We start from the raw sequence: 13,698 nt of genomic DNA, 5'->3' as shown, positions 1-13,698 counted from the left end.
TGGGAGTTGGGGACATGCAGGAGGGGTTGGGGACATCGAAGGGGAGTTGGGGACATGCAGGAGGGGTTGGGGACCCCAAGAGGGTGTTGGGGTCCCAAGGAAGCAGCTTGGGGATACCAAAGGAGGCTTGAGGACCCCAAGTGGGAGACGGGGACACGCATGAGGGTTTGGGGACAGGCATGAGGGTTGGGGACCCCAAGGCAGGGTCAGGACCCCAAAGTGTGGGGGACACCGGTCCCAAGGCAGGGGGCCGGGGCCCTGGGGGGGGCGTGTCACCCCAAAATGGGGCTGCGGACGTTCGCAAAGCTTTGGGGACCCCGGCGGCGGACGGCGCCTGCGCCCCCGCAGGGATCGGGCCCCCCCGGCGGGGGGGCGGGCACCGCCCCCTGCCCTGCCCCGCCCCGCCCCACGCCGCGGCGGCGGCTACGCCATCCGGTGGGCGTGGCCTGCGGGGGGGGCGGTGGCCTATGGGCGGCCGCGGCGGTGCGCGGCGGGGGCAGGCCCCGCCCCCGTGGAACGTTCCGCGGGTTTGAGCCGCCGCGGCGCCCCATTGAGAAAATCCCGCGGCGGCGGCGGCGGCTCCGCTCCGCCGCGCACGGCCCGGCCCGGCCCCGGCCCCGGCCCGGCAGCGCGGGCGGGCGGGCGGGCATGCGAGGAGCCGGGGGCCCGCCCGCCGCCACCCACCTGCCGCCCGCCCAGCCGCCAGCCGGGGCGCCGGGCTCGCCCCTCGCCGAGCGATGTCCAGGAGGAAACAGAGCAACCCCCGGCAGATCAAACGTGAGTGTCCGGTACCGGCGCCCCCCCCGCTGCCGCCAGCTTTTCTGTCCTACCCCCCCGCCCTTTTCTTCTTTTACTGCACCACCCCTTCGGCGCCAGCACCCCCGCCCCCGGTGGAGCGCGGTCCTCCCCCGGTACTACCTGACACCCCCACTCTGGTACCCCCCCGGGACGGCCCCGGTGGGTGCCCGTTCCCGCTACCGGCTGCCCCGCTTTGGTCTCCGTCGCCGCCGCCTCCCTCTGCCCGCCGCCTCCCCCCGCCAACGCGGTGGCTCCGGTACCGGCTCCCGATGGGGCCCCGATAAGGCTTTAAAATATTCCGTTCTGCAAGTCCCGTCCTGATAACATCGCTCTGTCGGGACGGCCTGAAATTGTGATCTTATCTCCCCCGCCTGCCTCCCATCCAGCGCCGTGAGCAGGGCGAGGGGCACCCCAGACCCCCCGGGGGACTCCAACCCCTCCCCCCCGTCCCACCCCGGGCACCCCAGCCCTGCCAGCAGCCCCGAGCCCTGGGTCTGGCACTGTCACCCTGCCAGGGGTTCCCCTCTCCGCACGGATACCCCCGCTGGTGCCACCGGACGCGTGTGCCATCGTCCCCGCTGACCGCCATCGTCCCCGCCGGCCATCCTGGCCTCAACCCTTCGCCCTGCCTGGGGGCCCCTCGGCTCCCACTTCACACCGCAGCCCGGGTGGGGACGGGGCCGTGACAACCTGGGCTGACAGCAGGAGAGACCCCCGGGGGTCCCGCAGGCCTTCGGCCACCATCCGTGTTTCCCCGCACCGAGCGGCCATCTCCGGAGGGTCACGCTCCCCACGATCCCGTCCATCGATCCCATCCATTGGCTGGGATCTGGTTTCAGTCCGGTGGGGATGTGCCGGCTGTGCTGAGAAATTCTGCAAAGTGCTGGAAGTTTTTCGGTGACGGGCTGAGCTTGGCTCTTCTCCCTTCCTCTCTGGTGTGTGTATGTGCGTGTGTTTTTTTTCCCCTCGAGTCGATGGAAGCTGGCGATAAGAGGGAGATGGGAGGATAGGGAAGGCTGGCCACCATGTGATAATCTAGCTTTATCTTTCTCTTGAAATAATTGCAAGGCTGAGTTGCACCTACCTGTTTCCCTGCCTGGGGTGATTGCTCTGGTGATAAAGCTCAGCTAGACTTTTACCCTGGTAGAGTTAAAAATAGTCCCAGCTGCCTCCTATTATTTTTTTTTTTTTGGTGGTGGTGGTGATAGTTTTCTCCTTTAGCTTTATCCAACTTCTGCGGCTTTCTTTCGGCAAAAAGCCCGGCTGCCCAGCGATCCCTCCCTGGCTAACCCCAGCTCATTAAACCGGGAGCGTTGAGCGAAGCGCGCAGGAGCGTCGCAGCCACCAAAATAACGCCACCGCTGTGGGTGACAGCTGCGCGTGGGGGACACGCCGACGCTGGGGTGCCCACCTGGTCCCAGCACCCACCAGCGTGGCCCTGGGTGCTGTGGAGGAGGGGGGAAACGGGGCTGGATGAGGCCGTGGCAGCTTGGCTGGGCGAAGGCGGCTCGTACCTCCTTCCTCTGCTGCTTTTCTGCAGAGATGTGAAGAAATGATAAAGTGGGAGGCTGATCTCAGGCCGCCAGCGATGGCCAAAACTGATTAAAAGCTGAAAGCTTGGAACCCTTCCTGTATGTGTCAACATGAAAACAGTCATTAGAGCCGGCGAGCGCGGCGAGAGCGCCTTGCCGCTGCCTCCGACAGCTCTGCCCGCCGAGGGAAGGTATGCATGAATCAGGGCTCCGGTAACCAGACTCCTCTCATGTACAGACCGGACCTGTTTCCACAAAGTCTATCCTTTTTATCATCTCAGCTGGAGCATTAAAAACCTCCTCCAGATTGGTATCTGCTGATTTTATTTTCCTGGGTGACGCTATGTTCTTGCTCTGGCTTCATCTCTTCTGGGGTTTGGGGTTTGTTTTTTCTGAAAGCTCGATGCGATGCACAGATAGGCTAGCAGGGGAGATCGCTGGGCGAGCGGGCGATTGCCAAGAGCGATAAGACAAAGATCAGACACCGGACTATATTTAACCGGCTGCTTTAACCTTCTTCTTTGCTTTTTGGGCTGGAGCAATGTAATGATGGAGGGGGTCTGGGGGTACCGGTGAAGCAGGGTCCCTCCAACTCCCCCTCCCCGGCAGCACTCGCTCTGCCCACAGCACCGCTGGCACGCGGTGGTGAGGCTTTGAAAGCCGATTGCATCTAGATGGTGGCTTCCAATAGCGGAGAAAACACCCAGAGAATTTTATTTATTTAATTTTGCGGGGTACCTGCCCGGGGAGGACAGTTGCTTTTCACCCCCCGCTCCATCCGAGGCTGTAAAACCCAGCAACCTCCCTGCAGCTGCTGCTGCTTTATAGGGGTTTTGGTTTTTCTTTCTTTTCTTTTCTTTTTTTTTTTTTTTTTTTTTTCTCCCCCCTCTGTCTTTTGTTCTGCTGGTAGATAGATGTGAGGGGCTGATAGAGAGCAGGAGCTGATCTCCAACCCAGATAGCCTGTTATATTTATTAACTTCAAACATGGGAGCGCGGGCACACAGCTGATGCGCCAGGCTGCTGGCAGCTGCCTGTGCGTGCACTCGCAGCGCCGGGTCTTCCGATGGGGGAAACTGATAAGCGGGAGATTGATCTCATCTTGCTGATGTGCCTCTCCCTCTGTTGTTCTAATAGAGATATTATTCTTTTGGGGTTTTTTTCCTTCCAAAATTAACTGGAAGTGAACATTTTTGTAGTAGTTGCAGGGGCCTGTTGGTGGGGGTTTTTTTTCCTCCCCCCCCCTTTTTTTTTTTTTTCCTTTCTATTCTGCTTTCAGCTACAGTAGATCTGAGCTCCTGATAAGTGCCCAGGCCTGATCTCCATCCTGATAGAGATTGCCAGGGGAGATAAGGACCCCTTATCTCTCCCCACCAGACCTGAGCAGGATTCGCTACAACAACAAACACAGCAAAGAGAGGCGAAAGGGCTCCAGCAATTTGTTCCATTGCAAATGTGATTAATGCAGGTGCTTTAATTATCTGATGGGGGGCAGCTGCGTATGTATTTTCATTTCTCAAGGTGTGGTGTTACCCCCCCCCCCCCCCATGTGTGCTGTGAAACAAGCGTTGAGAGCTGAGCTCTCCCCAGTGCCTGTTATCAGCTGCAGATGTTGCATTAGTTTGATGAGAGCTTTGACTTTCCTTCTTGATCATTATCTCCGGTTCTGCTCCACAGCAAGCGCAGGGGCTGGGGAAGGGTGGCAAAAGCACCGTCATATTTTTTTGTGTGTGGATTTTCTTTAATTGCTATTAGATGGTGTTAGATAACAAGTGCATCTGCTCTGTTAAACCCTGCCACCTCTTGATGAAGTGGTTTGGGCTGGGTGTTTTGGTTTTTTTTCAGCTTTTGTTTTTTGGTTTTTTTTCCTTTCCTCTTTTGTAAGCTCAGCGGTTCTCTGGTCCTGCAGGGGGTTCTCTGGTCCTGCAGGGGGTTCTCTGGTCCTGCAGGGGGTTCTCTGGTCCTGCAGGGGGTTCTCTGGTCCTGCAGGGGGTTCTCTGGTCCTGCAGGGGGTCGTGGTGCCGAGCAGGGGGTCGTGGTGCCTGCCGGACTGTGGGAGCCATCCTTCCCAGGGGCTTGGAAAATTGCGTTTCTTGTAAAGATGACAGTGGCCAACCCGGTGTCTATTTTTAGCTGCGGCGTGGTGAGCTGGTGGCGTGGGATGCTCCTGGCACGCCTCCTGCCCGCTGCTCTCCTGCTCCCTTCGCTTGCTGACTCGCTCCTTTCCTTTCGGTCCGTGCAGGTGACTAACTGCCTCCACTTGCTTTCCCCCGACCACCACCTCCCATCACTACGATGATGCTGCACTTTTCCATCACCACCAGCCTCTGTGCCTCAGTTTCCCCATCCACACCTGCCAGGGAAGGGATGCTCTGGGCTGGGGTGGGCGGTGGGGTGGGGAGGGTTTGCTGATGGCTCCCCAGAGATGAGCTGGGTGCCAGCAGGGCCTCCCAGCTCTGCTCCCAAAACCACTATTTTCTGCACCTCCTCAGGGGCTGCCTCAGCACTGCAGCCCCCTCCCCATGCTGGGCTCCTGGCATCCCGAGGGTGGCATCCCTGTGTCCCACATGTCTGCTACACCCACTGACACTGCCTGCTTCCCTGCCAGCCCCTCCCCTCTTGTGCAAGGCCCCCCCCGAGGCATTTGCCAGCCCTGACTGAGTGGCATCCCAAAGTGATGGCTTGGTGTTGGCAGGGGTGCAGGCAGAAAAGCCCTGTGGCACATCTGCTCCTGCAGCAGTTCTGCCCATCCCAGCTGCTGCCAGACTCTTGGGATGCACTGTGGGTGACACTGGGGGCTCCCAGAGGTGAGGACCCATCGTGGTCCCCAACGGTGGGACGAGGCATGGGGTGACCCAGGCTGGGCTGGCGATACTGCAGTGCTGGTGGGATGCATCTGGCAGAGCCGCAGCCTGCCGTGGTGAGCTCTCCCAGCCATCGCCAGCTGTTTCCTGATGGTAACTTAGCAGCACCACAAGGAAGCCACGCTTCTGCTCGGTGGAGGGTTTGGACCAGCTGCAGGAGACGCTGGAAGAAGTTTTTCTCCTCTTCCATGACCAGTGGTCCAGATGTGAGCATCCCCACAGGCCCTGTGTCTGGGACAGGGGTTGACACTGTGCTCGGCAGCTGGTGACCGGTGGGACAGCATGCCTTGACATCTCACTGGAACAGTACATCCATTTACAGGGCTCTGGGCTGCCCCATGCCACCAGCCCCGTGCTTTGCTGCCCGTGGGACATGTCCCAGGGCATCCTGCAAGCCCGTTCTGGGACCCTGCTTGGGGTATATCCCCAGCATGGCCCTCCCTGGCCATCTTCATCTCTGCATCGGGCAGGGAGGATGCATGCAGGATGCTCAAAGGGTGAGTGCGTGGGGTACCTGGCAGCACGGCAAAACCTGTTCTGCTGAGAGCCCCGGCACACGTCCCTGCCGGCAGCCGCGGGGCGGGAAGGTGCTGGCGGCTGCGCCAGCAAGGCTGCGGCAGCTTTGGCAGGCGGCTGCTTCCAGGGCCTGTGGGTGCTGGGGTTGGGTTGGTTTGTGTCTGCTGCCGCTCTTCCACCTCCTGCAACCCTGGGGGACACCCCCGCATTGACCCCTCCCTGAGCAGGCGTGAAGCCATGGTGATGCCTGCACCGTGGGGACCATCCCCAGCATCTCATGTCAGAGCAGGAAAGTCACCTCCAGCTGGGATTTACGGCTCTGGATCTGAACTTGTGCTGTTGGGCAAGGTCTTATTTTCCATCGTGAATCATGAGGCCACCTAACAAGCTGCAGGTTCCCCTTTCGCCAAGTTGCGAGCCGGCCAGCTCGGCAATCAGGGCTTGGGAAGAAAGCAAGCCTTTCCTCACGGGTGTTGCAGTGGATTGTGCAAGGTGATAGTGCCACGGCACAGGTGATCCGTGGGTCCTGGAGAGGGGCAGCCCCGTCCCTCCCCAGGGAGTCAGCGGAGCCACCCAGCGATGGCAGCATCCCAAAGACAACATGGCATCAAGTCACTGGGGAGCCAAGCCTTCCAGCATCACTGTGTCCACACGCACAGTCTGCAGCATCCCTGGGGCATGCCGTGCTGTGCGACGCTCCCAGCCCTGTGCCAGCCGTGGAGTCGACACCGCCCGCATCCCTGGGAGAGGAGGGACAACGCTGCCCAAACTGGGAGCGGCAAGGCCAGCACAACCTGGGGAAGGAGCCACTGTGCCCTGCTTGGGATTGGTGAATTTGGGGTCACATACACCTGTTCTGGGAAAAGGAAGAGGATGTTTTCCATGCATGCTGTCCGTCTAACTGTTTTAAAATAAATTATTTGCCTTGGAAAATGCTGGCTAGGGTGATGCTGCAGAGAGAAAACCAGCCCAGATGTTCCACATGGCAGCACAGGCTAGCACTGGGACCCGAGCCTGCCCAGCAAGAGGGATGTGAGCAGCTCTGAGCACTGGTCAGAGTAAGTGGGGGAGATGGCAGGAGCGGAGAAACCTTGTGCTTTTAAGATTTTATTATTTAAGAAGAAAAAGTGGAAAGCTCCTCTCTGCCAGCCCCACATCACGCTCCGGCTCTGACTCCTATGGCTGTGCCCAGGGCATGGAATTTTCTTCCTGGGCGGAGAAGAAATTGGCTCCCCACTGTTGGAGAAGAGCAGGAATAGGAGCAGGAGGCCAATATATCTTTTTCTTTTTTTTTTTTTTTTTTTTTCTGTGACACGTCCCATGACTGTTTTTGTTGCCTGACTCAGGGCTTTTGGACGCTCTGGCTTGGCCAAGCTGCTGTCCCGCTGCTTATTTTATCAGGAAAGTTCAAGTGTTTCGGGGGTAATACAGTTCCCTCTTCCGATGGCTGCCCGGCAAAGGCTCTGCATTGTTCCTGCAGCAACATGTTTTTTTGGAAGGGATGAAATGCCGAAAGGAATGTAACTGCTGACCTTGGGCTGCAGTGGGGTTAAGGAGTGTGTGCCTATGAGTCACTCCAGATAAGAGCCTTCCACGGCTTTTTTCCTCCAAAATAATTCTTTATCTCCTCTTTCTCACATCAACATATTTTCTTGACATCTCCCGTTTGATAGCGCGTGGAGGAAATGTGCTCCTCTAATTTGTTCATCTGATGAAATGTAGATGCATTGTTTTCTCTTGTCCTTGGTGAGCTGGGGGTTGGTGCCCGGGCCTTTGGGGATGCTCAGTGAGGTCGGTACCCAGAGCTTTGGGGATGCTCAGCAAGGTCAGTGCCTGGACCTTTGGGGATGCACCTCGGGGTCGGCACCAAGAGCTTTGGGGATGCTCAGCAGGGTTGGTACCCAGGGTGCACGTGCAGGGCTTTGGGGATGTGCCTCAGGGTCAGCACCCGGAATGTGCAGGAGGATGCCCGAGCAGGAGAGCATCACCCAGCTCGGGGGACTACGGGGAGGAAAAGCTGCTTTTAGCTTCCCCCCCCTGCTCCGCCGGGAAGTTTGGCCGCTCGCTCGCTTCTCTGTCTCCCAGCTGAGGCCTCTCATGCTACTTCCAGCTCCTATGATAATGCGGAAAGTTGAACTGGCCCCATTACTGCGCTGCGATGGTTGCCTCGATAACGCCCCGATAATGGCAGCGATAGCGGCAGCTCGGTAGCCAATGGCTCTGCCGCTCCTCCCATTAACATTCCCCACCACGGACCGGCTCGGAGCTGCCTATCTGCTCTCCATTTCCACTCCTCCGCTAGATAAGAATGGAAATACTGACTTCATAGCTCACTGATTAAAGTGTCTGGATTTCTTGATAATACACAGATAAATTATGTTTTTCAAAAAGAAGGTAGGGAAGGGAGTGCGAGGGGAGGGAAAAACCTCCAGTCCATTTTTATTATTTTTTTTTTTTCCTTTCCCTCTTTCTGGCCATGCCCTGTGGGTTGGGGTTTTTCTGCTCCAGAACCCCTCCCCAGCCTGCGACCGGGGCTGTGCTTTCGGGGACAGGTCGTGGTGGGCAAAGAATTTTTGGGAGCCATGTGGATGGGGCGCATCATGCATGCAGTCACATCCCTGCACTGGGATGGAGATGCTGCCCTCAGCTGCCAGGGACCCGATCACATCACAGGGGTGTTTGGCTTTGCCAGCTGCAGTGATGCCACATGGCCGGGATGCCGGTGCTGGCTGCAGCATGTCGCATGGGCTCTGGCTGTTCCCAGGGGCTGGCAGCCACCTGGCAGGGCCCAGGGATGCTTGGGAAGCATCTACCATTCCACACCCATCTCTAGCCTGAGCCGTACTCGTTCTGCTGCTGGATGATGCCTGGTCCAGCAGGATGCTTTGGGACCAGCCTCATCCCGCTGGCCCATCCGGGCTTAAAAATTATGTTTGAATTTCCTCACTCGTCCCCACTGGAGCAAATGGGGCTTCCAGACTTTTTGGTTCCTTGCATTGGAAAAGGTATCGACCGCAAGAATCTAAGTTTGTTTCATCTAAATATAAAACTAAAGAGCAAACAGTATAAAGTTCATTTTTTAATGTGCTGCCCCATTCCAGTTGGGCTGCTCTCTTTATTTTTTTTAGGGGAACTGTGATAAAAAGCAGTGATAAAGCCAGGACTGTTTTGTGTAGGAGTCGGTATCTGTGTTATCTATCTCCCTTTTTCACTCTCCGAGCAGCTCTGTTGTTTTTTACTCTTATCTCACTCCACCAAAATGCCAAGAACAGGAAAAAAAAAAAAATCAAAAAAAATAAAAAGAGGCAGCGCAGGCACACGCGTTTGCACGGAGGCAAACTCGGCGTCCGCAGAGCTGGGTGTGAACGGCCACGCTGCTTGGAGTTGGAGGATGAGGAGGGCTGGGGGTGCCGGGTGAAGGTGCTGGCAATGGAGGGGCTGTGCCACAGCAGGTGCTTGCACTGGTCCGGCAAGGGCAGCGAGGCCGGGGGGGGGGGTGGGATGGGGGGCTGTAGTGGTGGGGGTTTTGGGGACAGTGCTGTCCCAGCTGCTGTTGGTGACTTTCATCTGCCGGGCTTCTGGCAGGTGGGCCACCCAACCGTGCTGTACCCGCTCTGGGTCCTTTTCTGCTCCTGGACTGGAGCACCCTCGCACCCTCCAGCCCCCGCTGGTTGCTGGAGTGTTGACAGGAGAGCCTGAGGTGGTCCAGGATGGCACTGGGCACCCTGGGGACAGCAGGGACACCCTAGCTGGAGCATCTTTGGTGATGGGTCTGGTGGCCTTCTGGGTCACATCCACAATCCCCCCTGTCCCCATCCCTCCATCTTTGTCCTCGCCTGGTGCTATCATGGACTGAAGGTCTCAGGGTGGAGGCTGAAATCTGTCCCCATTCCCTTCCCAGCAGCTTTTGGCAGTGGGATGGTCCCAGCAGACCTGAAACGGCTTCCCACGGGGAGGGGGACGGCTCCAGCGCGGCATCTCTGGGGTAATTTGTCGCTAGATTAGCAGAGAGCTTGACCTCTGTCCTTGCCGTCACCTGGTATTGATGGGCTCTGCAGGGCCACGCTGCTGGCTGAGCATCCCCCCACCCCCAGTCATTCCTGACCGGAATAGCTTTTTTCCAGGTGGGAGAAAAAGGACCATAATTGAGGGGATTTTCACCCAGAAAATCTCCTTTTGGCCAGCAGCAGTGAAGGCACGCAGTGCAGGAGGTGCGGTGGCCGTGCCACCTTGCACACCCCTGGGCAGCTGGAGCCTGACCTTCACGGATGGAGCTCCTTTCCGTGTTGGGGGGGTATCCAGCTGCTCCCTGCCTGTGGGCTCGCACCAGGCTGCCCCAATCCTGCCCAGATCAACACAGGGTTAAACATCTCAAACTGCTCTTGGATGGGGATCGGGATGGGGGACACCCTCAGGACCCCCTGGTAAGGACCGGTCCCTCTCTGCTGGCTGCAGAGGGGCCCCAGCAGCTGCCTCAGTTTCCCTTCCGCACGTTGAACATCGTCTCGCCCCAGCTCCCGGCCAGCCGGGAAGGCAGGACCATGTTAAGCATCGCATCCCCTTCTCACGGAGCAATCTGCTCCCATCCATCTGATGTGCCGGGGCCGGGGACGGCTCTATTAGACTCTCTTCTCTCTTAAAATCTATCAGGGCGTTATCGACCCCATCTGAAACGTAAAGTCACTTCATTGTCATTGTCCCTGTATTTTCTTTCTCATTATTTTCCTGTGCCCCCCGCGGCCCGTTCCCCCAACCCCCCCCAGCTGCTGTTTGATATGATGCGGGCTCTCTCGCTATTAGTATTAGTAATCGCGGCCCCTGAAGTGAAACAATCTCCTGTAATCTATCAGCGGTTTATCGGCCCTATCTGAGCGCCGGGAATGGCTGGGCTCGGCGATGGCGCCATGCTCGGCCGCTGATAAAGTTACAGAGTTCAGGTGGTGATGAATGTTAAGTAACTGCACCCCGCGCAGATAGGATATGGACTTGGCAGGGGGAGCAGCTCCGGCTGAAACCAATCTCTCCCCTATCAGCAGGGCTGCTTTTTCTCAGGCTCTGCTTCTCTCCGGCTCTTTTCTTCCCCAACGGTTGCAAGTGGGGGCTCCCCCGGGGCAGCGCTGCTGTGGATCGGGGAGGGATGCCGGGGGTGCTGTGCCCCATGGGTGGAGCGGTGGGGTGCTCTGGGGTGCTCTGCATCGCCGCCGTGGGGATGCCAGCCCCGGTACGTTTTTGGGGTGGTCGGGATGCTGCGGACATGGGCATCCCCCCCATTGGTAATTGTAGCATCCCCCTGTGAGCACTCGCAGCATCCTCCCCCACCGTAAGCAATCACAGCATCCCTGCCACCTCCATTCCCCCACTAGCCTTCATGCCTCTCCTAGATAAATTAGGCCTAAATACGTTATAAATTTAATCATAAATTATTGTAAATACCCATCATGAGCATTCACAGCACTCGTGTCCCACCCCATGAGCAATCACAGCATCCCATACCACCTTCATTCCCCCTACTATCCCTCATTTCCCCTCTTGGATAAATTAGGCCTAAATACTTCGTAAATTTAATTATAAATTACTATCAGACCCCTCCCCCCCTCGCCAAGCAATCGCAGCATCTCCTCCCACAAGCAGCTGCAGCATCCCACCAGCAATCACAGCATCCCCACTACCTTCATTCCCCCACTAGCCTTCATTCCCCTCTCCTGGATAAATTAGGCATAATTTAATAATAAATTATTACAAATACATTTTATAAATCCCCTCTCCATCTACCAGTTCCCCAAACACATATTTTTTTTTCTCCTTGCCCTTTTAACACAGGGCACCGCGGGAAGGGTTGGGGTGAGTTTTATCTGGGGGTGATGGAGAAGGGCCCCATATTAGAGATAGGTACCGCTGGAGCCAGCCCCAGCCGCTATCGGCCCCGTGCATGGGGCTGATATTTCATGTGCCGATATCCGCAGGGGGAGCCCGGCCCTAGGATGCTGCAGCCGGACTGATAGGGGAGAGGGTTGATTTGGCCTCAAAAAGGTCCATTTTCCTCCGGAACAGGAGTCTGGGGGCAGTGTCTCGCCTGGGACCCCTGATTTTGGAAAGCATTGCAATGTAATGCTGGATCCCAGCAGCAGCAGCAGCAAAGGGGAGGGAAAAAATAACTCCCTGGATAACGTGACCTTTGAGGACCCGCGTCATTTCCCAGCCACCAAAACCTTGTTTGCCCTCAACTGTGGAGCTTGGCATCCCCGATCCTCGGAGAACTGGCTTGGGGGCACCTGAGGTCGTCAGAAAAAGCAAACTTTAATACGTACTGGGGAAGAATTGGGTGAGAAGAGGCAGGCTGGTGTCCCATCAGATACTGCTGGATTTTGGATTTGCAGCCCAGGTTGCTTTCTGGGTGTTGCTTGCTGCAGGGCAGACATGGCATAACCCTGCCACGAGACCCTGGGGAATCCCCGCGCTGTGCCGCACCCCACCGAATCACCAGAGATGGTTTTGCAGCCAGTGCAAGGAAGGGTCAGGAGCGGCTGCTCCCCTCTCCAACGGTGGCTTTCCTTGGGGAATACCAGCCCCGTGCCCGCTCCTGCAGCCCTTTGCTCACAGCTGCAAAATTTGGGGGAAAATAAAGAGATTTAGGGGCAGCGGCACTGCCTTGAGGAGGCGATGCCAGAGCTGGATTCCGGTCGTGAGATGATGGGTGAGCATCGTGGTGACGCTTCATGTGCCCCAAGACCTAGTGGGGAGCCTCACCCAGCTGCTCTGGGGCTTATCAGTTTATTACTATTTTTTATTTTTAATTTGAAGGTGTAATCAGGGCTGGCTTGACTTTATATATATGTGTGTGTGTGTGTGTGTGTATATATATATATGTGGAGGATAAGGAGGAGGTGGAAGGATGAAGAGAGCCTCCATCCCACTGCCTGCGTGGTCCTGCTGAGCCCTGGGTCAGGGGACATTCCCCGGGTCCCCCAGTGTGACAGGGTGACCCCGGGGCCCAGCACCCTGGGGTCCCACCGCACGGCGAGCTCCGAGGCGCCTGTAGATGAGGTTTGGGGCATGAGGCTGCCCAAAGGCGGGGGCTCGCCCCCGGCACTGGAGTCAGAGCCCACCCACGGCCTCCCACCTGATTTTCAATTTAAAAACCCAGTACGGTTTTGGCGTCAGCTACGAGCCGATGAACGCCAGACGGCGAAGGCGGGTCGCCCCCAGCCTTCGTTTTCAGTCCAGAACCTGCTCTCTGCCACTGGGACTGTTCCTCCTCCTCCTCCTCCTCCTCCCCCTCCCCCTCCTCCTCCTCCTCCTCCCCCCCTTCCTGCTCCAGAGCCGGTGGGAAAGTCTGGGGCTGTTGCTATTTTCTATCTGTTGTTGAGGCCTCTTATCGCTTTGCTCTTGTCTGCGTGCCGGCTTTCAGAGCGGCCAGGGTCTCACTCCTGGCAGCCCGGAGAAGTCCCCCCTTTTTATTTTCTATATTATTATTTTTTCCTTCGATTTAATTTACTAAGCACAAAGAAGCAAGAAAAGGTTTATTGTTCCTGCACCGGGAGAACCTTAATTTGAGTGAAATGATCAAATCATTACCTGGGTAACGATGGGTTTTCCTACCACTGGAAGAGCCCTGGGAATGCCGACCCTCGTGCCCGCCCGGACCCGCATCCCCAGCCTGCACACGGGTGACATGGGCACATCACCTCTGCTTCCTGCAAGTTTTTACAATCGCTGTAGTTTAAAAAAAAATAATAATTGGGGGAAAAAAAAGAAGAAATCCTTCCTTGTTATCAAAAAAAAAAAAAAAAGGAGGGAGGGAGAACAGTTAATCGTCGAAGCGGAGTATCTTGGAAGGGAGCATTTTTTGGCTCTTCCCCTCTCTGTAAAGCCAGCCTCAGTAATTCAGTTTTAAAGCATGAAAAAAGGGAGTTGATGAAATTCCACTATCAGCACTGAACCAATATGCAAAATATCTCGCCGAAAATCAAATAGCTATTATGTTTTCAT

General features: G+C 56.9%; 1 protein-coding gene across 1 annotated transcript in view; it reads left to right on the top strand.

The window, feature by feature from the left end:
- Nucleotides 1–665: 665 nt before the first annotated feature.
- Nucleotides 666–13,698, top strand: part of ZFPM1 (zinc finger protein, FOG family member 1) — a 34,431-nt gene continuing 21,398 nt past the window's right edge. The window contains 1 exon segment of the mRNA XM_040615178.1: nucleotides 666–777. Coding sequence (XP_040471112.1) covers nucleotides 738–777 — 40 coding nt within the window. The 5' untranslated portion in view covers nucleotides 666–737.

Source organism: Falco naumanni, chromosome 15, assembly GCF_017639655.2.
Source record: "Falco naumanni isolate bFalNau1 chromosome 15, bFalNau1.pat, whole genome shotgun sequence".
NCBI classification, from domain to species: domain Eukaryota; kingdom Metazoa; phylum Chordata; class Aves; order Falconiformes; family Falconidae; genus Falco; species Falco naumanni.
This window is presented reverse-complemented; position numbering and strand designations above follow the sequence as displayed.